At 42.5% G+C, this 27,687-nt stretch overlaps 1 protein-coding gene across 2 annotated transcripts in view; it reads left to right on the top strand.

The window, feature by feature from the left end:
- Positions 1 to 27,687, top strand: part of Ptpn9 (protein tyrosine phosphatase non-receptor type 9) — an 80,252-nt gene that overhangs the window by 9,842 nt on the left and 42,723 nt on the right. For both annotated transcript variants that reach the window (XM_075965811.1, XM_075965810.1), the window contains exon 2: positions 27,125 to 27,268. In XM_075965811.1, coding sequence (XP_075821926.1) covers positions 27,125 to 27,268 — 144 coding nt within the window. The remainder of the gene's footprint in view (positions 1 to 27,124; positions 27,269 to 27,687) is intronic.

The following is a 27,687-nucleotide window of genomic DNA, read 5'->3' as shown; positions in this document are numbered from 1 at the left end:
ATCTCTCCAGCCCAGATGCTCCATATCTTTAATCGCAGTGTTGGAGAGATAGAAGAAGCAGGCAAGTCTCTGTAAGATGAGGCCAGGCTGGTCTACATAAAAGCTCTAGGCCAGCTAAAGTTATATAGTGAGACTTTTGTCTACCACCACCCCACCCCAAAAAAAGGAAGAAAGAAAAAATAGGTTGTAAAATTGATCACAGTAGCACCTGCCTGTGATCTCAGAACTTGGGAGACTGAGGTAGAAGTTCTGCCATGAGTTCAAGGCCAACGTAGGCTATATAACTAGACCCTGTCTGTAAAGTTTATAACGTTCAGACATTGGACTGGGTGTGGGAGCGCATACCTATAAGCCTAGTACATGACAGGCTAAGGTGGAAAAATTGCTTGAGATCATCTTGAGCAACATGGTGGGAAACTATTTTTTTTTTTAAAAGGTTGGGGATATAGCTCAGCAGTTAGGAGCACTGGCTGCCCTTCCAGAGGACCTGTGTTTGATTCCCATCACCCACATGACTGTTCCCAGACATCTGCAATCCAGTTCCGGGAGAACCAGTGTTCTCCCTCTCTGGTCTTGTCAGGCACAAGGTTCACTGGTGATATATAGACATACATGCAGGCAAAACACACATAAACACAGATAACATAAAGCCCGAAAGAAAGACAGAAAGAAAGAGAATGAGAGAGAGAGAGAGAGAAAGAGAGAGAGAGAGAGAACCGTGGATTGCAGCAGAGCACTGTGCTCTGTTGAGAAACTGATGCCATTACTCTTGGACAGGATTGCTCTTCAAGGTGGAGGTGACACTCTGCATGTTAGTTGTGGCCTTGATCACAACCAAGTTTGGCTTTCTTTGTGTCTTTAACACGATAGAAATAGCTGTTCTTTGAGCCTAATATAATGAATATGATCTCTTCAAATTAAAAGTCAAGTTGTATTTTTGTGTTAATAGCCATTTTTTAGATATGCTTCTGTATAAATGTATAAGGCACAATTAATAGGCTTGTGATTTGTTGGTATGAAAGGATAATTTCTTTTTTCCCTTTTGTTATTAAAATGATTTATTTTTGTTTATGTGCATTGGGGTTTTGCTAGCTAGTATATCTGTGTGAGGATTTTGGATCCCTTGGAATTAGAGTTACAGACTGGTGTGAGCTGGCTTGTGGGCGCTGGGAATTGAATCCAGGTTCTTTAGGAGAGTGGCCAGTGCTCTTAACCACTGTGCTATCTCTCCCCCTTTTTTTGAGAGAGGGTCTCACTGCTTGCCCTAGAGCTCCCTATGTAGACCAGGTTGGCCTGGCCAAGGTGTCAAGGTGTCAGATCCCCTGGAAATAAAGTGACAGTTGTAATGTGGATGCAGGGAACCTAACAGGTCCTCTGGTATTTGTTTGTTTTTACAAGACAGGGTTTCTCTGTGTAGCCTTGCCTGCCCTGGAACTCACTCTATAGACCAGGATGACCTCAAACTCACAGAGATTGCCTTGCCTGTGTCTCCTGAGTGCTGGCATTAAAGTCATGTGCCACCACTGCCTGGTCTCTAACAGGTCTTCTACAAGAGCAGTAAGTGCTCTTACCTGCTGGGTCATCTCACCAGCCCCTAAAGGGTTATTTCTATATATCACTGTTAACCTTTATTCTCATTTTGTGTAAGCTGCAGAAGTTAAGTGGGCTTGGTTTAGTAATTTACAGTTTTTGTTTGTAAGGGCATGTTGTTAGACTGTCTTCTTTGAAATAAACTGTGAACGTCATGGTGGCTCACACTGTAAGGCTGGCACCTGGAAAGTTGAAGCTGGAGGATTGCCACAAGGTTGAGGCCAAACTAAGCTAAGTAGTGAGATTCTGTCTCACAAAGGGAATGAGGCTGAGAAGTTAGCTCTTTAGTAAACACTTGCCTTGCAAGCATGAGGGCTTCATTTGATTCCCCAGAACTCACTAAGAAATGCTGAGTGAGGCTGTGCTCCCTTTTAATCACAGAGCTAGGGAGGTGGAGGAGACAGGAGGATCCCTGGGGGCTCCATGGCCAGACAGCCTGGTCTAATTGTTGAGTCTGTGATCAACAAAACATAGGTGCGCACGCGTGCATGCGCGTGCACACACACAAACACACACACAGAGGAATAAACCATAAACAGTGACTCAACTACAACTCTATAATGATATTTAAATTCAACGATTATAGCTGTTTAGGGTCTTCTGTGGTTATCCCAGTAGCGGTTGATGTGGCAGACAATACAGTAATTCTCCTAAGTATTTGCAGTTCTGTTCATTTTCAACTAGCAGTGGTTTGATTAATTTTTTCTTTTGTGTTAAGACAGGGTTTTTCTGTAACAGCTGTCCTGGAACTCATTCTGTAGACCAGGCTGGCCTCAAACGCATAGAGATCCACCTGCCTCGGCCTCCTGAATGCTGCATCACTACTGTCTGGCTAAAGTTTAATATTTAACTGCTGTGAAAAAGATTTTTGGTCCTTTTCCCTAGGGCAGGGGTTTGTTCTTTCTTGTGGCTAAGAACTTTTCTTTCCCACAGTCTTTTATGTCCTGTGCTAAATGTCATCTGTCCCCCTGGAAGGAACCAGATGTCAAGAACCAAATGATTCATGATGTTAAGTTGAGACTTTCCTGAGAAATCTACTCTGTAGACCAGAGAAGGAGAGAAATGGGAGGAAAGGAAAGGTGAAGAATTCTCAGTTTCATTACTGCAATTACTAAACATGTAATTAACAACTGGGTGAGGTGTTATTTGGGTTTAAGTAAATTTGGGTATAAGAATAAAGTAAAAATTTTACTCTAAAATTTTGGAGTATGAGTGCTGGAATTAGTTTTGTAAATATGAAGATGCACAGGCGTTTTCCCAGAATGTGACCTATTATTTATTCGTTCCTAGAGCTGCATTTACATTTGTGAGTTTCCACACCTGGCAGGATTACTGTTTTAGAGTAAGCTTTTCTACCTATGGCTTTATTTTCGTAGAAAAGGTATAGGCCTCATTTCATATCGGAAAGGCTGGCTCATTACAGTCTCAACACTCTGGTTCTGAGCCCTAACTCTAGTATTTTATCAACAGTTTTACATTTTCTGTTTTGAACACCTTGTTTTGAAATTTCAGGTGATAACATATTTTACTTTTCTGGACTAATTACTATAATATTTTCCCACTGCGCACATTCATGTAAGAACTCAGAAAAACTGGGGGCTAGCTCATAGGAGCAGAGCATTGCCTTGCGTGAGAAAGGCTATACTTGAGGCCAGCCTGGGCTAGATAGACTCTCTGTTTAAAAAAAAAAAAACAAAAAACAAAATAAGGGACAGGAAGTGATAGCTCATGCCTTTAATCCCAGTACTTGGGAGGCAGAGGCAGGTGGATCTCTGAGTTCGAGGCCAGCTTGGTTACCGAGCTAGTTACACAACAGCCAGGGCTACATAGAGAAACCCTGTCTTGGAAAATCCGAAATGAATAAATAAAACAAAATAAAAGTAAATAAATAATTGCAATTTTTTGTGTGAATGGATGTTTTGCCTGCATGTACATCTGTTGTACCCCTTACATGTCTGGTGCCCACGGGAACCAGAAGAGGGTGTTGGAGCTCCTGAACTGAGGTTATAGATGGTCGTGAGCTGCTGTGTGGGCGCTGGCAACAAAAGCCAAGTCTTGTATAAGAACAGTAAGTGCTCCTGATCACTGAGGGATCTCTTCACTCCCACTTTATATTTTATTGTTGTGTGTGTATATGATGTGTGTGAATATGGGTATATGTACATGTGAAGTCAGAGGGCCACTTTGCAGGCAGTTGGTTCTCTCCTTTCACTGTGGGTTCCAGGACTGACTTGTCGGCTGAGCCATCTGTCTGGCCCTTAGTTAACATTGTTTTAGAATGACCATAAGTTTCTTTTAGAATTGAAAAATCTGATAAAAAGTACTGTGTACTGTAGATCCATTTAGGATTATAGCACTCAGTACACAGATCTTGGGATTTGAGACTAATTTAAGGGGACACGGTGATAGAAGCCTAAATTTTCAGCACTTGTGAGATGGACACAGGCAGGAAGATCAGAAGCTCAGAGTTTTCCTGGGCTACATAGTGAGCTGAAGACTAGCTTGGTGTAGAGACACTGTCTTCTCTCCTTTTCCCACCTCTACCCCTTAAAAAATTCTAACATTCACTGGACTGGGGATGTAGCTCAGTGATAAGAGCACTTACCTGGCATGAGTGTGGCTATGGGTTCTTTTTCTATAACCGTGGAAAAAACATCTCTGTACCGTATAGTGCGTTAGTAATGTACATAGAAGATGACAATGACAGAGGGGCTACTTGTACCTTTTGTCTACTCAGAGTACATTTGGGCTGTCCTTTGGTGTGTTTCCTTATAGATTGCCTAGGTCCGTGGTGGTGGTGGGTGGTGGTCTTCTGCTGCTTATTAGGCAAAACTGACTTTAACTTAGTCACTGTCTAAGTGCTGGGATTGAACCCAGGCTCAGCAGTGATAGGACATGTTCTGCCACTGAGTTCTACCCCAGCGCATGTAAGACTCTACAAAGGTCATCTGATGACAAGAGTTATTCAGAACATACTGTTAATGAATGGCATTTGTATCCTTTCACAGATAAGTGAGGTAGACTTGGATTCCATTATCTTAATTATTCCCAACTTGGGTGACTTAATTTTTCAAGCTATGTTTGTCAATATCGAGAGGTATTTTTGATGGTCAGAGCTTGAGGATGCTGCTGGCATCTAGCTGGCAAAGATTGCACATGCTGCTGAGCTTCCTCTTTTGCACAGGGCAGATCCTGTCAGAAAGAACTCTGGCTGAAGATGTTAGTAGTCTAATGATAGACAGTCATGATTTATCACTGAAGAATTTTGTAGTTAGGACTGTTGTCGTTTCTGACTTTAAGTCAAATATAAGTCTTTGCATTTATTCAGGTAAGTTTCCTAAATGTTGGCTCTAGCCTTCACATGACCCATTACTCCCAGTTTACTTATCATGGTCTTTAAAAAATGGCTTCTCTGTGGCCACGTTTGTGATTATAGTACTCATAGGAGACACAGGAGGATGAGAGGAGTCATCCTTACCAGCCTGGGCGACTTGAGACCCTGACCCTGCCTTTTAAAAACCATTTCTGTTCACATGAACTGGAAAGACTGCTCATCACCTCAGCTAGTTGACGAGCCCCTTTGTAGCAGCACTCAGGCGTTTGAGAGGAGTTAGTTGACTGTGGGCTTGCACTCATAATGCTAGTGTTCCAGAGACCAAGGCAAGAGGGCTGCCTTGAATTTGAGGCAAACCTACCTCTATATTGTAACTGTGCCAATTTTGGAATCTGAGTCAAGAAAACTCTACATTCTCAGCAAGGTGTGGTGGCTCATACACACTTGTAATTCCAACACTAGGGGTCTTGAGGGAGGAGCAGTTTGGACTCCTTAGGAAGTCCTAGGCCAGTCTGGAGTAAATATTGAAACCCTGTCTTAGAAATTCAAAGAAAAAGGGTGAAGACATCTCTTCTTATTTTTTTTATTTTTATTTTTTAAAAATTCTGCATGTGTGTGTGTGTGTCTGTCTGTGTGTCAGTGTGTAAGTTACACACAGACATGTAGGCACACATGAGTGCAGAAACCAGAGCATTTGGGTTTTCCTGGAGCTGGAATTTCAGATGATTGTGAGCCACCTGATGTGAATTAAACTCAGGATCTCTCTGGAAGAGCAGTATAGGCTCTTAACCACTGAACCCAATTTCTCTAGTCCTCTTTCTTGTTTTTATATTTTATTTTTATGTCTGTCTTTGCTGAAATGTATGTCTGTGTACTGTGTACTTGCATTGTCTATGGAGGTCAGAGAGAGCATCAGATCCCCTGGAACTGGAGGTATAGACTGTTATAAGCCGTAAGCCGTTGTGAAAGTGCTGGGAACCAAACTTGACTACTCTGTCAGCAGCCAATGCTCTTAACTGCTGTGCCATCTCTCTGGCCCCTGCAGCCCTACTCAAAAAAATAATTTAAAATTGTGCATGGCTATATGCACACATGGGCACAGATGAAATGAGCCTGGTGTGAGCTTTTGAAACCTCAATGCCCCCCTCCTTCCAGTGATACACCTCCCAAGTGCTGGGATTAAAGGTAGATACCACCATGTTTCAGCTAGCTATGATTATTGTTGGTGGCTTTGTTTTATGGAGTTAAGGAAGACTTTGGTTACTATGGGCATAGTGAGGGTACACTATGGGCATTGTTAAATAGGTTAGGTCATGCATTAACTTTTCCTGCTGCAAATGTCCATTCCCATGATGCAGCTGATTAATATGCATAAGCACAAGATGATAAATGCCCTAAAAGCTCACTTGAAGGACACAGCTTGCCTTAGTGTTCATGAATCCCAAACTACTTTGAGCTGTAGCAGCTCTTCAGTTCTTGTACTGGTTACACTGGGAATGTATTTGAGTAGAAACTACCTGAATTTGGGCTAGAGAATTGGCTCAGTGATAATGAGCAAGGTCAGTTTGGTGCTCCCTCAGCAGGAGACTTAAAACAGTCTGTAACTCTAGCTCTAGGGGGCTCCCATGCCCTCTTCTGGACTCACAGATGACTACATTCACCTGTACATGCCTCACACAGACACACACATGTACACTCATTAAAAATAAAATCCCCTTTTTTTTGTTTTTTTTGTTTTTTGATTTTCGAGACAGGGTTTCTCTGTAGCTTTTTGGTTCCTGTCCTGGAACTAGCTGTTGTAGACCAGGCTGGCCTCGAACTCACAAAGATCCGCCTGCCTCTGCCTCCCGAGTGCTGGGATTAAAGGCGTGCACCACCACTGCCCGGCTCCCTTTTGCTTTTAAGGAAACTATCTGAATTCGGTTATTGCTAGGGGTGAAGAAATTGATACTTTTGTTCAGAGACAGAGGTGTATATATAGTCCTGTGAATGTGGAGGTTCAAGGGGTTCTGGAGTTGTTTAGGTGCATTGAAGAGGGGCATGTATGCACAGCGCTTAGTCAGACACAGGAGCTGGACTGCCAAGTGCATTATTGTAAGAAGGAGTGGGGGTTTGCATAACCTAAGCCAAATCCAAGTCCAAGAGACCATCATCATTTTCACATTTACTTACCAGAATACACAGACATGCATGTAGGCAAAACCTCACATACATGAAATAAAGTAACTTTAAAAATTTAGCTGGGGAAAAAAAAATTTAGCTGGGCCGGTGGTGGCGCACACTTTGATCTCAACTCTTGGGAGGCAGAGGCTGGCGGATCTCTGTGAGTTCAAGGCCAGCCTGGTCTACAGAGTGAGTTCCAGGACAGAGAAACCCTGTCTCAGGGAGAAAAATTGCTACTTAAGGCTCCTCTTACCCCATAGTCTAGCTTTTGAGCCCCTTTTCTCCTATGAGAATGATTTTCCAGGTTTCCTTTGGTTGTGTGATTCACCCCCAGCTAGCAACAATGTATAGCAGTTGGAAGCTGCCTACAAGTTTTTTCCTTGTGTGCAGTGACCAGCGACTTTGCCCTTGGAGAATGGTTAGGAGCTTCCTGTTCTTCAGATGTTTGTTTCTTTTGTGCTTCTCTTCTGTGTTACAGTCTTTGACCTATAGCCTCTTGACATGAAATTTTTAAGACAATTTAAAGTTTTTGTTGTTAATTTTTTTCTGTTGTCTCTGGAAGATTTTTATGCACTTTGACAACCTTTGTTGGAGAGTTTTTTTGTTTGTTTTTCTTGTGGTAGGCTAAGGCCTTGTGCCTTCTATCAATGGGCTTTAGCGCCACCACATCCCACTTATTTTACTTATTTTTTTGTTTGTTTGTTTTTTGTTTTTCGAGACAGGGTTTCTTTGTGGCTTTGGAGCCTGTCCTGGAACTAGCTCTGTAGACCAGGCTGGTCTCGAACTCACAGAGATCCGCCTGCCTCTGCCTCCCGAGTGCTGGGATTAAAGGCGTGCGCCACCATCGCCTGGCCTTAATTTTTTTTTTTGATGCAAAGCTTTCTCTTAAGTTGCCCAGGTTAGCCTTCAAAATACGATTCTCCTGCCTTAGCCTTCTGAGTAGCTGTAATTGCAGACCTGTGCCTAAACCTGAGTGAGAGAGTACTTTTAAAGGCTGGCAGGAAGGGACACCAGGGATGTTTAGTAAACAGTAGCAATGCCCTAGGTGGAAAGTGAGTAAGGTGCCTGTGGAAGTCCTGTCTGAGGCCTGAGGGGCAAGGTCTCTTGGTTGTGCTGGAAAGACTGTTAAAAGACATTATTAGTTGGTAGGATAGTTTGTTTTCTGATTTTTCTTATCTATTTATTTTTAAAATTTCTTTTTTTTTTCATTTTATGTGCATTGTTGTTTTGCCTACATGTGTAACTATGTGTAGGTAACTCCTGGAGTCGGAATTACAGACAGCTGTGAGCTGCCATGGGGGTGCTGGGAATTGAACCCTTGTCCTCTGGAAGAGCAGCCATCTCTCCAGCCCAGTAGAAGAATAACAACCCCTACTCCAGACAGGGTTTCTCTGTGTAGCTTTTCAAGCCTATCCTGGAACTAGCTCTTGCAGACCAGGCTGGCCTTGAACTCACAGAGATTCTTAGGCTTCTGCCTCCCAAGTGCTTGAATTAAAGGTGTGCACCACCACCGCCCAGCTAAATAGTTTTAAAAGAGAAAGTTTTTTTCTGAGTTCTCAACCTAGATTGTGCTTAAACTCTCTAAGTAGGTAAGATAAACATGAACTCCTTATCTTTCTTCACTGATGTGAAGTCTTGGGTGTAGGCATGTGCTACCCACCCTGTGTCTCTACCTTCCAGTGCTGAGAGTATGGTGTTTGCTGCTGTGCTTGACTTTTTTTGTATTTTGAGACAAGGTTTATTTGTGTAGCCCTTGCTGTTCTGGAACTAGCTCTGTAGACCAGTCTACAGAGTGACCTCGAACTCATAGAATCTGCCTGCCTTTGCCTTACGAGTGCTGGAGTTAAATGTGTGCTGCCACTGTCAGACCTGTGCTTGACTTTTTATCTGGGTGCTTGGGGCACAAACTTGGGTCCTCATGTTTGTGCAGTGAGTTCCTGATTTATTGAGCTGTCTCTTCAACCTCTGGAATTCTTTTAAAATATTCTGCTCAGGGCTGGAGAGATGGCTCAATGGTTAAGAGCATTGCCTGCTCTTCCAAAGGTCCTGAGTTCAATTCCCAGCAACCACATGGTGGCTCACAACCATCTGTAAAGAGGTCTGGCGCACTCTTCTGGCCTTCAGGCATACACACAGACAGAATATTGTATACATAATAAATAAATAAATATTAAAAAAAATATTCTGCTCAGTTGGGTATGGTGGCCCAGGCACTTAGGTGAGCTAGAGGAAGATCTCAGAAAGTTATAAGCCAGCTAAGCTGCGTAATGAGACAGCGCCTCAAAACAAACAAACAAACAGATAAATAATGAGACTGACAAGGTGACTCTGGGTAGAAGGCACTTGCCTTGTAAGCTTGCAGACCTGAATTTGATCCTGAGAATCCTATGTAAAGCTGAAAGAGCCAACTCCGCAGTTTTCTTCCAGCCTCTTTATGTGTGCTGAGACATGCTTCCCTCAGTCATGTACGTGCACCATAATACAATTAACAGTTATCTCCAGGAATTCTGAGTTAAAAGTTATCAAAAAGTAATACTCTTTAGTTTTACTTTTTTTTTTTTTTTTTTTTTTGGTTTTTCGAGACAGGGTTTCTCTGTGGCTTTGGAGCCTGTCCTGGAACTAGCTCTGTAGACCAGGCTGGTCTCGAACTCACAGAGATCCGCCTGCCTCTGCCTCCCGAGTGCTGGGATTAAAGGCGTGCGCCACCATCGCCCGGCCTTTAGTTTTACTTTTTGAGTAGATCTCATGGCTTTTTTTTTTTTTTAATTTTCGAGACAGGGTTTCTCCGTAGCTTTTTGGTTCCTGTCCTGGAACTAGCTCTTGTAGACCAGGCTGGCCTCGAACTCAAAGAGATGTGCCCGCCTCTGCCTCCCGAGTGCTGGGATTAAAGGCGTGAGCTACCACTGCCCGGCTCATCTCATGGCTTTTTTAACTTAGAAAAAAGTACAAGAACAAGCTGGGTATGGTTTCATATGTACTCCAACGACTCTAGAGGATCCTTAAACCAGGGATTTGGAGGCCAGAGAGAAATAAAGGTATAGGAGAGAAGAAAGAAAATACTGCTTTGTCTCATGGTCTCCCAGCCACCAGTTCTCCTCTGACATAGTAAATCTTACCAATTTCTTGTGCATGCTTCCACAATAATTGTGTGCCGAGACAGACCCTAATATGTCCTTCGTTGATGGCCACTGTATGTCTAGTAGGTCTCCAGACTGCTCTGTGGAGTGGAGAGACTGTTATAAAATTTGAAAACATTAGCCGGGCAGTGGTGGCGCACGCCTTTAATCCCAGCACTCGGGAGGCAGAGGCAGGCGGATCTCTGTGAGTTCGAGACCAGCCTGGTCTACAAGAGCTAGTTCCAGGACAGGCTCCAAAACCACAGAGAAACCCTGTCTCGAAAAAACCAAAAAAAAAAAAAAATTGAAAACATTTGGATTCAAACTTAACCATTTATTAATTAAGTTACCTTGGACACTTTACCTTCTGTGAATTTTTGTTTTGTTTTTGTTTCTTGAGACAGGGTTTCTCTGTGTAATAGCTCTGGCTGTCCTGGATCTCACTCTGTAGACCAGGCTTCTGTGAATTTTTTTTCTTCCTCTTTTCCTCCTGACCTATTTTGTTGTTCTGCTAAGGATCAGTCTTAGGGCCTGGTGCAAGCTAAGGAAGAAGTCATTGCTGAGCCTTTATGCTCAATAATACCCAGTTTACCGTCCTGTTGAGTGTACTGAGAGTACGGTTGCGTGTTTGTCACATCTGAAGTGCTTCACAAATGGTTACTAAAACAGTCCTTGCGTATCTTTTTCCCGAGTCCTGGGATTACAGTCATGAGTCATCATGCCTGGCCTCAAACTGTCGTTAGTGTAATATGTGGCTGGAAGCCAACCTTGAACTAAGTGACACAGTCTAGGAGTCTGATTGAGTTGGTTTTCTTTGCCAGTTAAATAATTAAAAGGCAGGAAAAATGTAAACTCAAGCAGCCTTTAACTCCTGCAGAGGGTTTAGGACTTCAGTGATCTCAACTAGTAGCCTAAAGAAAAAGAGGATCAGTTGCTCTGCTGTAGGGTCCCCTTGATGTCATGTCGATTTTTTATATTTTGTTTGTCAAGACAAAGTTTCTCTGTGTATCCCAGACTATCTTGGAGCTAACTCTATAGACCAACTGGCTTTTTACTCAGAGCTCCTCCTCTTTCTGCCTCCTGAGTGCTGGGGTTAAAGGCATGAGTCACCACCGCCTACCCCATTTTTAAATTTTTTAAAGCTGTAAGTATAATTTTTTTTCAGATAGGAAGCATGTTAACCACTCATGATTTTTTTTTAAATTTAAAGAATAGTGCCTAAATGAGTCTTTTTACAATTTATCATATGTAAATTGGGTATAAGACCCTGTAATATAGGATAGAAAACAAAGCAGAACAAGTGACATTTAAAAGAACACGGATAGTGTTCATATTAGGTTATTTATTTATTTATTTTTGGTTTTATGATGCAGAGTTTCTCTGTGTAACTGAGCTAGCTGTCCTAGCTGTTCTGGAACTAGCTCTTGTAGACCAGGCTGGCCTCGAACTCACAGAGATCCACCTGCTTCTGCTTCCTGATTGCTGGGATTAAAGGTGTCTGCCACCACCGTCTGTCAGGGCTAAGAAGATTTTTGGGTGCCACCATCCTTGGTTTATGTCATGCAGTTATACCTTAACCAAGATGGTGGCCTAGTAACATGACTCCCGCTATCTTGATGAAGTCACCAGCAAAGAGAGTGCTAAGCTACATGGTTACTTTTTTCTCAAGGTGAGCCCAGCTCCTGTCAGGCAGGAGTCCCTATGGGATCTACCAGTTTCACAGATTAAATATGGAATTCTGTACCCTTTTGTTTAAACAGACTCATTAGTTAGCATGGATAAAGGAGGTAGGCTGCAATTAGCAAAGTAAATCCGGGGAAAGGGACTGGAGAGATGGCTTAGTGCTTAAGAACATAGCCGCTCTTCTAGAGCCCTCAGGTTCAGTTCCCAGCACCCCCATGACAGACAGCTCACAACTCTATAACTCCAGTTCCAGGGGACCTAACACCCTCACACCAATACACATAAAGTTAAATAATTTTTTAAAATAGAGGAAAGAAGCTTATAGTTTCAGCTAGAGTAACTATAATCAGTTTGAAGCTTCTCGGATAACTTTTAGGGAGAGGGAGGGAAGAAATTTACCATCATCCAGTTTTAGTTTGAAGCAGTAGTTGGGCTCTCAGCCTTTGCATCTCAGCAGAGACAGGGCCACAGATACAAGCACACTGAAAAATCTAGAGGTCTGTCTGTCTCCGGGTAAAGAGAAACTTCTAAAATTTCCCGAAAAGCGTCTGTCCTTTAGACCATGGGGTCAGGTCACCTCGCGGTAGCACCGTGAGAACACTGTAGACTGCAGGTCAGTAGTGCCGGTCAGTGCCTGTTTACCGATTTCTAGTCACCAAACTCCCTCCCTCCCTCCCTCCTTCCCTCCCTTCCTTTCTTTCTTTTCTTCCTGAGACAGGGTTTCTCTGTGTAACCCTGGCTATTCTGGAACTTGCTCTATAGATCAGAGCTGGCTTCTTACTCAGAGATTCTCCTGCTTCTGCCTCCTGAGTTTTGGAATCAAAGGCGTGTGCCATCACTGTCCAGCTATCACCAAATATATATTTTTAAAATTTTTTATTTTATGTGCATTGTTATTTTGCCTGTGTATGTCTGTGCAAGGGTGATGGGTCCCCTGGAACTGGAGTTACAGACAGTTGTGAGCTGTCATGTGGGTGCTGGGAATTGAACCTGGGTCCTGGAAGAGCAGTCAGTGCTCTTAACTACTGAACCATCTACCCTGTTCATCACCAAACATTTTAACTGGCTTCTTAGAGTATATCGACATTAAAGTTAGAAGGTCTGAGTGGACCTTCTAATTAGAAGAAATTAAATTAGCATCACAGTTCCAGGGTAGGGGAGGGTGCATGCATCTTAGTGGACATACCTTTTAGAGTTTGGCCTAATTTTTTGACTCGATGAATCTACAGTCCTCAAAAGAAATCCCAGATGAATTCCACAAATAATGCAATCTAGGGATTGGGTTTTTTGTTTGTGTGTTTGTTTGCTTTTTGTTGTTGTTTTTGGCTTGGGTTTTTTTACTTTTTTGAGGCAGGGTTTCCTAGCTGTTCTGAAACTGACTTTTTAGACTAAGCTGGCCTCAAACTCAGAGATCTGCCTTCCTCTGCCTCTCAAGTTCTGGGATTAAAGGCGTGTAGTGCCTCTCAGAATCAGGTTCATTTTCTTTGCCAGTTAAAGAATTAAAAGGCAGGAAAAATCTGAACTGCAACAGATCACAGCAGAGAAATCTCAGGTACCACAGACAGAGCCAGCAGCTGACCGAAGGTGTTTATTGAGGGTAAGGAAACTCACACCTGCAGAGACAGACAGAGAAAAAGACCCTCTGCAAATAGAAGGACTTGGCAAGCCAAGAAATCCAGTGTCTTCTCGAGGGTTGGGGTTTAAAACCTCTCAAGAGCCTCCTGCCCTATTTTAGGGTTGGTAGGTTTGAAGATGGATGGTTGATTGGTCAGCAGCTGTTGTGTGGCCTGCCCTGAGCAGGCTTTGAACTTATAGAGCCAGTCCATCAGTAGGGGACCTGCTGGTGGAGACCAAAGATGCCAGGCTTTTGTTTCAAGTCAAGAGGAAGATGCTGGCAGTCTTGGAAACTTACTCCTTTGTCCCATGGCCCCTCTCCCTATTTATTTGCCTACCAGAGCATCTGTCTAACTCTTGTCTCAAAAAGAAGACATTTTTGTGTATTTTGTGGGTAGGATAGGTTGGACAGGGATGGGTGGTACTGGGAGTTAAATCTAGGACTTTGCACACGCCACAGACACTCTACCACTGAGTCTTTCTAAAGGGAATAGAACATTTTCTGTTTGTCAGCTCTTGGAGATTCATTGGGCCTTTAACACTTGGCTGTTGGAGTGTTGATAAGCCTTACTCCTTTCCTTCCACTGGAAGGAAGTCATTAACACTAAAGAGCTTTCTATGTTTAATAGCCTAATTAACTCTGGCCTTTCCTTGTCCTATGAAGCTTTGGGGAGCTTTCCTTGTTCAGCCTTGGTTTCCTATTGTTCAGTTCTCAGTGTGATGTAATCTTTTAATTGTACTTAGCTTTTTTTCCCCTTTGGTCCTTGTACAGTGTTTGATGTAATAGATGAGAGAGTCCTGAATTTCAGAACCATTCCACTTATTTTCTTTGAGAGGGTAAATGAATATTAAGCTTTTCTTCATCGTTAGTTGGCCTTAAGATTTGTAGGGCTTTGAGTTTGAAGTTTATTATTATTTTTTTTAGTGGGTAGAAGAAAGATTTTCCATCATACAACCCATTGATATCAGAATAGAATACCTGTTAAGTAAGTTACTGCTGTCTTTTGTTTTTGTTTTTGTGTAACACAGTGTGGCCTTCAGTAACTTACTTTGTAGCCCACACTGGTCTTGATTGCCTCATCATCCATGTGCCTCTACAGGCTGACATCTTCTAAAGAAAGACAAAAATAAGTTTGTTTGTTTGTTTTGGTACTGGGAATTAAACCCAGGAACTCCTTCTAGGCAAAGAAAAAAATGTGAATACTCACTATGTAAGATTCTGTGTGCTAGATGTTCTTATTTATTGTTTTTGTGTGTCTGTGACTCTGCTGAGTACAGGCAAACATGTGCCATTGTGCCCATGTGGAAATTAGAAGTCTGTCCTCTTCTTCCTCCTTGTATCTGAGGCAAATGTCTTTTGTTTTTGTAGTTTGTACATCAAGCTATCTGACCTCAAGTTTCTGGGCATTCTGTCTTTGCCTCTCACCTTAGAAGTGCTGGGGTTACAGATGCTCGCTGTTACCTTTGGTTCTTGATGTGGGTTCCAGGGATTGAACTCAGGTCCTTATCAGTCTTGTGAGTAAGGCTGTTACTCACCAAGACCTAGTTTCACATAGTTGATTCTGAGTTCTAGAAATGTTATTGTCTAGATTGCTGAGAGTAGTCTCATTACTGATTTATAAATCAATTCTATTTGCCATGGTCTTTCTGACAGGATTTGCTATTTGAACACAGAAGACTTAACTGGGAAAGGAAAGAATATATCCTGTTTGGATAGATGAAATTGTGATAAATTATATGCCCTCCCTTCCTTCCTTCCTTCCTTCCTTCCTTCCTTCCTTCCTTCCTTCCTTCCTTCCTTCCGTGTGCCACTACCGCCTGACATATCCTGCTTTATTTTCTGTGAATTATGAAGCATAAAATTTCTTGTAGCTAAATCCTGAAGAAGGCATCATTTTAAAAAATACACACATTGAGCTGTCTAGTGGTGGTGTATGTCTTTAGTCCCAGCACTTGGGAGGCAGAGGCAGGTGGATCTCTTTGAGTTTGAGACCAGCTTGGTCTACAGAGAGAGTTTCAGGACAGGTCCCAAAGCTATACAGAGGAACTCCGTCTCCAAACAAACAGACACCCCTAAACCAAACACCACACATTGAAATATTATAGTTTCTCTTCTTTTGAAGAAGAGCATCAGCAATTAAAAAAAAAAAACAAAAAACAACTGAAACTGACTTTTAAAAATAGTTTGATCAAGAGGGTGTACACTTGTAATTATAGCACTTTAGAGATCAAGACAAGAGGACGGAGCATATCAAGACTCTGGTTGAAACAATAAAGCTAAAATAAAAAACAGTTTTAAGTCCACGGAAATAGAGCAAGTAAATACCTTGGAGGGAAACTGAGTAGAAATCAGCTAGACTATATATTTTCTAAAAAATAATTAATATGCCTGCTGTATTTCTGTTTATTTATTTGTTTATTCTTTGACAGTGTAATACTTGTCAACAATGTGTTTTGTTCATTTCTACCCTCAGCAGCTCTCTCAGTCCTGTGAGTGCTGCCTGTCGGGACGCTGTTGCAGGTTCATGTGAGTTCATGAGCGCAGTGGCTATGCCATGCAGAAGGCAGCCCGTCATCTCTTCTAGAAGTCCCCGCCTTTGTGGAGTTGACAGAGCCCATTTAGGGCTGAGTGTTCACACTGCTCAGTTTGAAGTCTCTGCACTCTGCACTCTTGCACGACTCTTGCTCTTTGTGGGGAAAAGTGCCTCTGGTCAAGATTGAGGGCTGCACTGATCTGTGGTTGTAAACACAACTATTTAGGAGCCAGTTTGTCAACAAACCTATTAAGTGGGGTACTAGTAGTAGATTCCCTCTGAGGGTCTAAGGCCTCCAGAACCATGAGCTTTTGGTCAGGTTTACAGTACCAGACCTGAATTCCCTCTTTTGAAGCAGGTGATGAGTACAAGAGGGCTCTTAGGTGTGGTTGAAGAGGTTTGTTGTAGATGTGAGGGGGAGTATAGCCAGAGGCATCTAGAGTGGCCCAGACTGAACTGGGCCAGGAGAAGATAGAGAGGGGGAGAGAGTTCAAGAAGAAGAGAAAGAGAAAGGAGAGAGGGCAGGAGAGGGGCCCAGGAGCGAGCCAGGAGACCAAGAGACTAGTTCCACCAGATGGACATCAAATCTAGGTGACTTCTGGTCACCCTGTTTCCACCTCTAAAATGCTAGGAATATAGATTTATGCTGCGTGCACAGTTTGGTACAACGTTAATGAAAGAAATGTCGTTTCAGTTTAGAAATTCAGTACAATTGTAGCAGTGTTGCAAATTTGTGTTTGTTTAGATCCTGTTTCTGTTTCCTCAAAGATTGATGTGGACTCAGTGATTAATAGACATAAAAAGGGCAAAATTCACAGCAAAGGAAAGATGGGAAACAGGCACAAAGTGAAAGTAGCTTACTACAAGCATCTGTCACAGGATAATGGGACCTGAGATATAGAGGTATTGTCTTCATTTGGGTTTTGCTTCACATTGCTGTGAAGAAACACCATGACCACAGCAACTCTTATAAAAGACGTTTGATTAGGGCTGGCTTACAGTTTCAGAGTCCATTATCATCATGGTGAGAAACATGGCAGCATGCAGGCAGACATGCTGGAGAAGGAACTGAGAGTTCTACATTTAGATCCGTAGGCAGCAGAAAGAGACGGCTACACTAGGCCTAGCTTGAGCATTTGAGACCTCAAAGTCAGTCTCCATAGTCACATACTTTCTCCGACAGGGCCATACCTCCTAGAAGTGCCACTCCCTATGGGCCAAGCATTCCAATGCATGAGTCTATGGGGGCCATTCCTATTCAGACCATCACAGGTCGCTTCTAAAAAAACTAGACCTTGAGTCTTTTACTTATTTAGGTGTTCAATCTAGAGTGTCTGGTTACATTTTTTTTTTCTGAGACGGTTTCTCTGTGTAACAGTCCTGGCTGTTCTGGAACTCGCTCTTGTAGACCAGACAGGCCTCGAACTTGCAGAGATCCGCCTGCCTCTGCCTCCTGAGTGCTGGGATTAAAGGTGGGCACCCCCCCCCAGTTTATTTGGTTACAGTTTTTCCCCCATGTATGTCTTAGAAGCCTTTGCTATAGTCACTGTCCTGCTGCTGTGTAGAGAGAGCATGACCAAGGCCACTCTTACAAAGGGAACATTGAATCGAGGGCTTACTTAGTCACTGTTATATTGCTGTGAATAGACATGGCCAAGACAAATCTTATAAAAGGAAGCATTTAATATCAGATGGTGGTGCACATCTTTAATCCCGGTATTCAGGAGGTAGAGGCAGGCAGATCTCTGTGAGTTTGAGGCCAGCCTGATCTACAAAGTTAGTTTCCAGACAGCCAGGGCTACAGAGTGAAAACCAAAGAAAGGAAGGAAGAAAGAAAGACAAAAAGAAAAAGAAGCATTTAATTGGAGGGCGGCTTATGTTTTAGAGGCTTATTCCATTATTATCATGACTGGGACCATGGTAGCACACGGACAGTTGTTGGAGCCATAACTGAGACCTTTACATCTTGATCTGAGGCAGAGAGAGAAACCTCAAAGCCCACCTCCAGTGACACACTTCTTCAACAAGGCCATACCTCTTGATCCTTTAACTCTATCAAGAGTTCCACTATCTGACCTGTGGGGGCCATTCTTAGTCAAACCACCACAAGGCCTGTAAGCCCAGCTCAATGGAGACTGAGGTAGAAGAATAACAAGTTCAGTGCCTGCCTGGACTACCAAGGCCAATTTGTGCAGGCTGGGGGAATATGTATCTCAGAATAGAAGGAATAAATCGAGGGCTGGGAATATAGGAGAAAACTGTTTGTGCTTATGATGGCAGTGTTAGTCCTTTTCAGAGAGAAAGGACTTAGAGAAGGGAGCAGATGTAAAAATACTATTCACAGAGCTGCAGATGAGGAATTGCCCCTTTATGGGCTTTTTCTCCTCCTCTTCCTCCTTTTTTTTTTCAGATGGATACATATTGTAGGTTTATGCTGTTGGGTAAAATGGATTAGAACTTCTGAACTGTTGTAGGCTGAAGGCACATAACAGGAAACCCAGTTCTAAGGAACTCTGTCTCTACTGAAAGAAATTGTTGTGTGAAAACAGCTGGATTAAAGAAAAAAAGAAACAATCATTTATTTAGAGATTTCTCATCCATTGCTCCGTTTCCCCTTATCTTTTCAGAAGAGAAAACTAAGGCTTAGAGAGGGTCAGTGACGTCTTCAAATAACACACTGAGTGAGCGAGAGGGTGAATGTTTTACTCCCAGACCCACTCTCCGTTGTTCCTTGATGGCTGCATGGGTGCTATCCCAACAAACAGGCTATGCTTTAGGATTATTGTTATTCTGTGCGTTTGTATGTGTGCACGCTTGTAGAGGCCTTCCGTCAGATGTCTTCCTCAGTCACTTCTCTATCTTCCTTTTTTGAGACAGGATCTCTCACTAGACCTGGAGCTCACCAATTGGCTAAGCTGGTAGCCTGGAGCCCCAGTGATTCTCCTGTCTGCCCTCCATCCCCAGTACTGGAATTAATGGGCACACATGCTTTTACGTGGTTTAATTTGGGTGTTGAAGTTGCCTATGTGCAGCAAAAATGATTACCCATAGAGCTATCTCTCCAGTTCTGTGAGGTTTAAGATAGGGTCTCTCACAGGGACTTGGGACTTATTGACTGCTGGGATTAAGGGTGTGTGCCACCACTGCCCAGCTAAGTAGAAATCGATGGTAAAGGTCAACCAGATTACTGTGTGATCCGAGTGGCTCATTATGACCTGGGTATTAGCTGATGCACCAAGCCGTAAAGTTGGATGTACACAGCAGTAGTCCATCATCAAGTGAAGTGGCCTGGGTAGGTCCTGAGGGCACAAGTTTCATAAGAAATTGCTTTTTGTCGTGGGTTATTTTTTTTTAAATTTTTTTTCCTGAGACAGGGTTTCTCTGTAGCTTTGGAACCTGTCCTGGAACTAGCTTTTGTAGACCAGGCTGGCCTCGAACTCAGAGATTTGCCTGCCTCTGCCTCCCAAATGCTGGGATTAAAGTGGGATTAAAGGTGTGCGCCACCACTGCCTGGCGTGTCATGGTGTTTATCATAGCATTAGAAAGCAGTCTAGTACAGGCACTGTATTGGATTTTTTTTTATTTAGTTTTTTCGAGGCAGGGTGTCTCTGTAGCTTTCGGAGCCTGGTCTGGAACCAGCTCTTGGAGACCAGGCTGGCCTCGAACTCACAGAGATCTGCTTGCCTCTGTCTCCCGAGTGCTGGGATTAAAGGCATGTGCCACCACCGCCCGGCTGGATTTTTTTTTTTTAATGTGGGTTCCAGTGATCAAATTCATATTATTATTCTTGCACAGGAAATGCTTTTACTTGTGGAAGCATGTTGCTAACCTTAGAATATATGTTTATTAAGAAAAAGTGAGAAACAACTCCCAACTCTAGGAGGGCTTCCACGGGAGGAATTTTCAGCATTTCACATTTAAAGAATTTTATTATGGGACTGGAGAGATGGCTCAGCAGTCAAGAGCACTGAGAACAAGGGGTCAATTCCTAGCACCTATATATTAGCTCATAACTCTCTGTAACTCTGGTTCTGGGGGATCTGACATGCTCTTCTGGCCCTCTTGGGCACTGCACACATGTGATGCATAGACATGCATGTAGGCAAAATACCTATATACATAAAATAAAAATAAATCTTTAAAAAATTAGTTTTAATTGTTTATTTATTTTTGAAATGGAAGGGCTCATGTATCTGAGTTGGCCTGGAATTCTCTGAGTGGTAGGATTGTAGGCATGTCCTCCCATACCCAGTTTATGTGCAGCTACTTTACCAACCGAGCTACCACTCCAGCCTTATTTATTGAGATAGGACCTCACACATTTAAGGCTGGCTTTGAAATCGCTGTCCTCTGACTCATCTTGAACTCATGGTAATCCTCCTGCTTTAGCCTCCTAAGTGTCAGGATTATAAGTGTATGCCACTCACTTCCAATCCTGTTGGTTTTCTCTCTGACACCATTATTTCAGCCGCATGTGGATGACGTCCAGTATGTTACCTACTTAATGTCTAGATTTCCTTGCTCTTTTATGGCAGGTTCTCAAGTACCTGTGGCCTTGTTGCCATAGTCAGGAACTTTATTGTTGTTGCTTTTTTTTTTTTTTAATATTTATTTATTTATTATGTATACAATGTGTGTATGCCTGAAGGCCAGAAGAGGGCACCAGATCTCATTACAGATGGTTGTGAGCCACCATGTGGTTGCTGGGAATTGAACTCAGGACCTCTGGAAGAGCAGGCAATGCTCTTAACCGCTGAGCCATCTCTCCAGCCCCTTGTTGTTGCTTTTTAATCTAAATATGATTGTGGCCTTTAATACCAGCCCTGGGAAGCAGAGGCAGGGGGATCTTTAAGAGTTCAAGATCAGCCTGATCTACACAGGCATTGTAGGCTAGTTAGGGCTATGTATTGAGACTCTCAAGCAAAAAACCCACGTCAAAATAAGTCCCAAAACCCAAATAAACATGGTTTGGGGAGTGTAATTAAACTCGCAATCTTTTGATTGTATTGGAACAAATCTTACTTTTACTGGAAGAGTTAGCCGGAGGGCTTTGTGAATGATGGTGCTAGTTTTCAGTACAGTAATTTAGGCCTTTTCCCAATCCTTGCAGCTGCTCAGAACCCTAGATGAAGTCCAACACAGACCTTGAGCTGGAATCATTTCTAAATTGTGACTCATCTTTTGGTTTGTTCTTTTTTTCACCAGGAAATGCACTGAGTATTAATTTGAAGAATTTCAGTTATCCCTCTTAATGAGTATGTTGCTTGTCAGAGTTGCTAGGACATGCTTTTGTGGTAATCCACAGGCCACCAGTGAGTGTATATGTGCTCATTGGCTGTACATAATCCATGTGTAAGAAGATATGTAAGTCTGTCTTGGAAGATGTGAAGATAAGACCATCCTTTTTGACTTCTTTCATGGGTTCATCTGTTTCACCAGAGGGATGGAGATGCAGGAGGTTGAGGCTGAATAAAACAGGTGGTGTGGATGTGTTTGAATCTGTAAATATCACATCACTGTTTACAGTACATTGGTCTCTCTTCGGGCAGGGCCTTGTACTAGCCAAACCAGGAGGAATTGTTCCCGTGCTTAAAGCCAAGAACAACATCCTGACCAGCAGGGGACAGAGGTCAGCTCAAGGCAACAGCTATTGGAGGATTTTTGCAAAGAGAAAATCCAAAAAAAAAAAAAAAGAACTTTGGAACTGAGTTTATTAAAAAAAAGACAAAGTATAGAAAAGAACACTTGATCTTAGCCAAGTGGCTGAAGACTGATAAGAGAAGGGCCAACACTACACCATGTATTTTTAGAGTTTAGAATATTCACAGTCAGTAGAATGGGGTGGGCACCAGAACTGGAATGTGACAAGAGTGGAGAGATAGATGATAGCCAAAATGTGCAAAGTTTCAGTTACATCTGCATAGGGGGTAATTATAGATAATAGTAAGGTGCTGCATACTTTACGATTTCTTTCTTTTTTTTAAGTTAGTATAAGGGCACAGAGAAAGGCTGGCTTAGTAAGCCTAACACAAGGTGCTGGCCTCTAGAAGCCTTCTATAAATGTCAATTGCTTTATGTATTTCACTGTAATTATGTTTTTAATCTCACCAGACTGATGAATTGCTGATATTATAGCTACAATTTAGCTTATCATTCTACCATGCCTTAAGCATTTTTAACTGCTTCATTAAAGCTTAATTGACAGGGGCTGAGGAGATATTTCAGTTGGTAAAATGCTTGCCATGCGAGCATCAACACCTCATCTAGATCCTTAGGGCCCATGTAGTATAGCGGCTGTGGTGGGACAGATTTGGAATTCCAGTACATGAGAAGTTGAGACTTTCGGGCCCCAGCAGCTTGATCAGCCACATTAGCCAGTTACCAAGCCGCAGGTCAAGTAAAGACCTTATCTCAAAATAAGGTGGGCAGTGACCGTAAGACAACACCTAAGGTTGACCTCTGCTGTCTACACACACATACACACTCCCCACCCCTATACATCTACTTAAAAATTTTTAAGAACGCATTTCAAATGTTTACATCACAAAAAAATAATTATTTCAATTAGTAGATAGGTAATTTGCTTGATTTAATCATTCTACGCTGTGTAAGTATGTGTGTATATATGTAGGTATAAAAATATGCTGTTCCCCATAAACATATCATTTGTAGTACACATGAAAACAATACAAACTAAAAACATGAAACGTCTCTGCAGTGAGTGACACCTTTAATCCCAGCACTCAGGAATTGAAGGCCAGCCTAGTGTACAGAGAGTTCTAGGACAGCCAAAGCTACACTGAGAAACCCTGTCTCAAACAACCAAGCAAACAAATAAAAGCTATACCCTGTGTGTGGTTATCCATGTCTTTAATCTTAGCAGTGGCAGGGAGAGGGGGAGTGAGGAGGAGTGGAGCAGAGGCAGGTGGATCTATATGGATTTAAAGCTAGCCTGGTCTGCAAAGAGTTCCCAACCAAAAACAAGAAGAGAAAAACGGTAAGATGTACTTCAAAGGAAGTATATGAAAACCATGTGCAGCTGCCACTCTGGTTGTCCTGTTACTTGATACGTAGACCAGGCTGGCTTGGAACTTGTGGAGATCCTTCTGCCTCTGCCTTTGCCTCTTGAGCATTAGTGTTACAGATGTGAGACATTACATCTGGCCTTGTTTTGTAGCAGTTGCCTGGGAGTTGAAACATTTCATTCTAGAGCAGCAGTTTTCAACTGGTGGCTCACAGCTCCTTTAGGTTTGCATGCCACATATCCTGCATATCAGATATTTACAATTCATAACTAGTAAAATTACAGTTATGAAATAGCAGTGGAAGATTTTTATGGTTGGGCTCACCATAACATAAGGAATTATATTAAAGAATTGCAGCATTAGGGGCTGGAGAGATGGCTCAGAGGTTAAGAGCACTGACTGCTCTTCCAGAGGTCCTGAGTTCAATTCCCAGCAACCACATGGTGGCTCACAACCATCTGTACTGAGATCTGGCGCCCTCCTCTGGCGTGCCGGCATACATAGAGGCAGAATGTTGTATACATAATAAATAAATAAATCTTAAAAAAAAAAAAAGAATTGCAGCATTAGGATGGTTGAGAACCAGTCTTCTAGAGGAAGGTTCTTTAAAGCTCAGAAAGTTCCAAGTACTAAATTGAAACATTTCTTCCAAAGTAAACAACTCACAAGTCTCAAGAAATTCTTTAACAAGATACACAGGGACTCTCCTCCTTCCTCATTTACAGCCTCCCCCCCCTCCCCTTTTCCCTCTTAAAGAAATAGGAACAGTTGTTAGAGGTAAGAGAGGAGGCAGAGCTGAGAGCTGTTTGGAGGGGGCTTTCTGATCTGTTGTGCTACCTCAAGTTGTGCAGAGAGCTCTACCAATGCAGCTTTCCAGCATCATCACTCAGGTTGTGGTTGATGCAGTTGCTTTTGAATTAACAACTGTCCCTGCTCCTGTGATTAATCGCAGTAAGCTAATTGGTTTTCCAAATTGCTCTTCGTGTAATTGTCACTTTCGTCTGGAGTTGGTTACTTATCCAGGATGAGTAGACATCAGTTTTCATCTCCATAGTAAGCCTCACCTTACTGTTAGGGTTAGGCTAGGTTTTTCACAGTGAAAGGTCATCTTACCAATTGGGTATGTGTTGATCATATCCCCTTTCTATCTATACAAAGTTTGATAGGTGTTCTCACAGCTAAGCAACAAGAAAGGTGTGTTCTCTTACTCTAGTGTTTTATTTACAAACATCAGAAATCCATTATAAAAGTAGATTTAAAAGGTGATTTGTTAAATTGGGCATGGTTGCACATGCCTTTAATTCATTATTTGGGATGCAGGCATAGCAGGATCTCTGTGAGTACCATGCCCGTCTGGTTGGTTTACATAGTGAGTTCCAGGCCTGCCAGAGCTACACAGTGAAACCCTTTCAAGAAAAGTGTAAAAGGTTATTGGTTCATCAAAAAAAAAAAACACACCCCATTTGTGTCCTTTCTGGCCTACTAGGGCTTTGTTTGGGCTTCTGTGCCTGCTTTTCTTCTTTTTTTCCTCATTTTGATGCTGGCCACTCACTAGACGGTGCAACTCTACAGGTGGAACACAAATGCTTTCCTTGGGGAACATTCTAAATTTGTTCTCTTATCTTCTCTGAGATTCAGTGCTGTGGTCTGGCTTTGGGTGGCTGAGGAACATTGTGCTGCTCTTCTGGAAGCTTTTTTTTGGTGGTCTGCTTCTTGACCCCATGCCCTGTGCTTAGTAGTTTTCTGCTTCTCTTTCCCAGTGGTGTATGGCATTGCCTCACTTGCCAAGCTCTAAGACTCAGCTGTGCTCCAGGCCTTGGACTTTCCCCTGGTTTAGAAAGGTCTTTTGTGGTTTTCCTAGAAAATTGGGGATGAATCGGGTGCTATGTGGTAAGGTATGCTGATCCTTGTAGGGTTCTAGTTTGATAGTTGTTTAAACAGGATGTAGCAATTTGGATTGGATTTGGGAGGGAGGATTGTTGCCAATTCTCTGAACTAGGCCATTGACCCTATCCTTTCCCCCTTATTTTCCTTTTGTTTGTTTGACCCGGTCTCATATGGCCCAGGCTTGACATCTGTGTAGCAAAGGATGGCTTTGGCCAGTTCCTGATCCTCCTATCACCCCTTCCCAAATGCTGGGATTATGGATATGTGCCACAACACCCAAGTCTCCTTTGCTTTCCCACCCTGTCTTTGAGATGGGATTTTGCTATGTAGCCTTTGATTGGCTGTGTAACCAGGGTGGCCTAGAATTTAGGACCAATTCTTCTTTGCTTCTTTAGTGCTGAAATTTCAGGCATATATATCCCTTATTTCGCGACCCTCTCCTCTTTTGAGGAAAGGTCTCAATTATATAGTACTGCCTGTCTTACTTAATATGTAAAACAGGGTAGCCTCAAACTCCCAAAGATCTGCCTGTCTCTATGATGGGATGAAGGCCGTGTGCCATCGTGCCTAGCCTCGCCCCCTTATTTTTCATCATAAGTTAGTGAAGAGAGATTTCCCTAGTCCATGCTCACATAGTAGGCTGGGTGTCATGCCTTTGGAGCAGCTTCAAGTTTAGTATTTTTTCCTCGGTGCATTGGTGGTAGTTGAAGAAAAAAGTATGGTTTAATATGAGTAGATACATCTTTTTGTTGTTATTTTTTTGAGTCTGGGTCTCACTAAACAACTTTAGCTGGCCTTGAACTAACAGAGATCCTCCTGCCTCTGCTTCTTTTTTTTTTTTTTTTTTTTTTTTTAGTTTTTCGAGACAGGGTTTCTCTGTAGCTTTGGAGCCTGTCCTGGCACTAGCTCTTATAGACCAGGCTGGCCTCGAACTCACAGAGATCCGCCTGCCTCTGCCTCCCGAGTGCTGGGATTAAAGGCGTGCGCCACCACCGCCCGGCTCTGCCTCTGCTTCTTGAGTGCTGGGATTAAAGGCATGTGCTACTATGCCCAACTGAGTAGGTACATCATAATTGTGAGTTGATGGACAGGTAATATGGGTATAGTTAAAATTAAGAAATTTTTTAATTTTTGAACTAATAACCAAGAAAAGTTTCTAGATGGGTAGAACAGAATCACAACACAGTAATCTTCTAGCCATTCAAAATATACGTGCACAAAAATCCCAATTTAAATAATTCTAAAATGGCCGAGTGGTGGTGGCGCATGCCTTTAATCCCAGCATGCGCAGAGGCAGACAGATCTCTGTGAGTTGGAGGCCAGCTTGGTCTACAAGAGCTATTTTTGGGCTGGAGAGATGGCTCAGCCGTTAAAGGCTAGGGTCACAACCAAAAATATAAGAGTTTGGTTCCCAGCATCCATGGCTGTCTCTCCAGCCATCTTTTTTTTTTTTAAACAAAAAAACAAAAACCTATTTCCAGGACAGGTCAAAGCTACCGAGAAACCCTGCTTGAGGTGTGTGAATGCTCTATTCCCAACTCTTAGGAGGAGTTATTTCTCATTATTTCTTCATGGGTCCCAGACCTGTTTCCTCTCTCTGATTTGATTCTACTTTCTGGCCTAAAATGTAAAGAATAAAATTACACAAATTTTAACCCTTTTAAAATATTTTTAACGCTTTATTGGTTTATTATATGTGTAGTGTTCTGCTGTATGCTAGAAGAGGGCACTGGATCTCATTACAGGTGGTTGTGAACCACCATGTCGTTGCTGGGAATTGAACTTAGGACCTTTGGAAGAGCAACCAGTGCTTTTAACCTCTGAGCCATTTCTCCAGCCTCTTAAAATATTTTTTACATTAAAATTTAAAATTCCTTTTATTTATTTGTATGTGTACTCATTCGAGCATGTGGAGGTCAGAGGACAATTTGCAGGGATTTTCTTTTCCTTCTCCCATGTGGGACCTGGTGATTGAACTAGTGGCAGATGTTTTTACATGCTAAACCATCTTTTTTTTATTTTTGAGACAGAGTCTCGTGTAGCCCAGACTGGTCTAAAACTTCATATGTACCTGAGTCTTGTTTGGGGAACAAATAATAATCTTTGCCTGCTGTCTCTCTTATATTTCCAAAATATGTTCTCTTCTTACTAATTATTCTTTCTTTGTTTATTAAACAGGCTACCAAGCAGTTTCTTGAGGAGATCAACAAGTGGACAGTTCAGTACAATGTTTCTCCACTCTCTTGGAATGTGGCTGTCAAGTTCCTCATGGCCAGAAAGTTCGATGTGCTTCGTGCCGTAGAGTTGTTTCACTCCTACAGAGTACGTGGGTCATGTGGTCTGTAGCAGTTGAGCTAAGTATTGCTGTTCTTTGTGCTCTCCTCACACACACTGGATCAGCGTCCAGCAGCTGGGAGAGCTGAGGTTGGACTGGCCAGCTCCTGGAAACACTCTGTATGTACCCAGAGTTTGCTGTGATGGTGGAGGCTAAGGAAATTCCTTGGTATCAGCCTGTGACAACTCCTGCTCGGAGTCTGAGTCTTTGCTCTTCTCTGCCTCCTGGCTGACCTATTTGGTACACTTCACAGGTGTTTGAGGTCCTTTGAAGTTTTACGAAGCTGCCGTTCTGATGACTGAAGACCTTAGAGAGAGCTGTTCAAGAAAGGGGGGGGTGTTAACTCTAGAAAAGAAAAACAGATATTAGCTAAGTTCTGTTCTTAGAAGTTACTTTTTTAAAATTT

The sequence above is a fragment of the Microtus pennsylvanicus genome, chromosome 3 (assembly GCF_037038515.1).
Source record: "Microtus pennsylvanicus isolate mMicPen1 chromosome 3, mMicPen1.hap1, whole genome shotgun sequence".
Lineage (NCBI taxonomy): Eukaryota > Metazoa > Chordata > Mammalia > Rodentia > Cricetidae > Microtus > Microtus pennsylvanicus.
The sequence above is the reverse complement of the archived record's forward strand: the minus strand, read 5'-3'. Positions and strand labels throughout refer to the sequence as shown.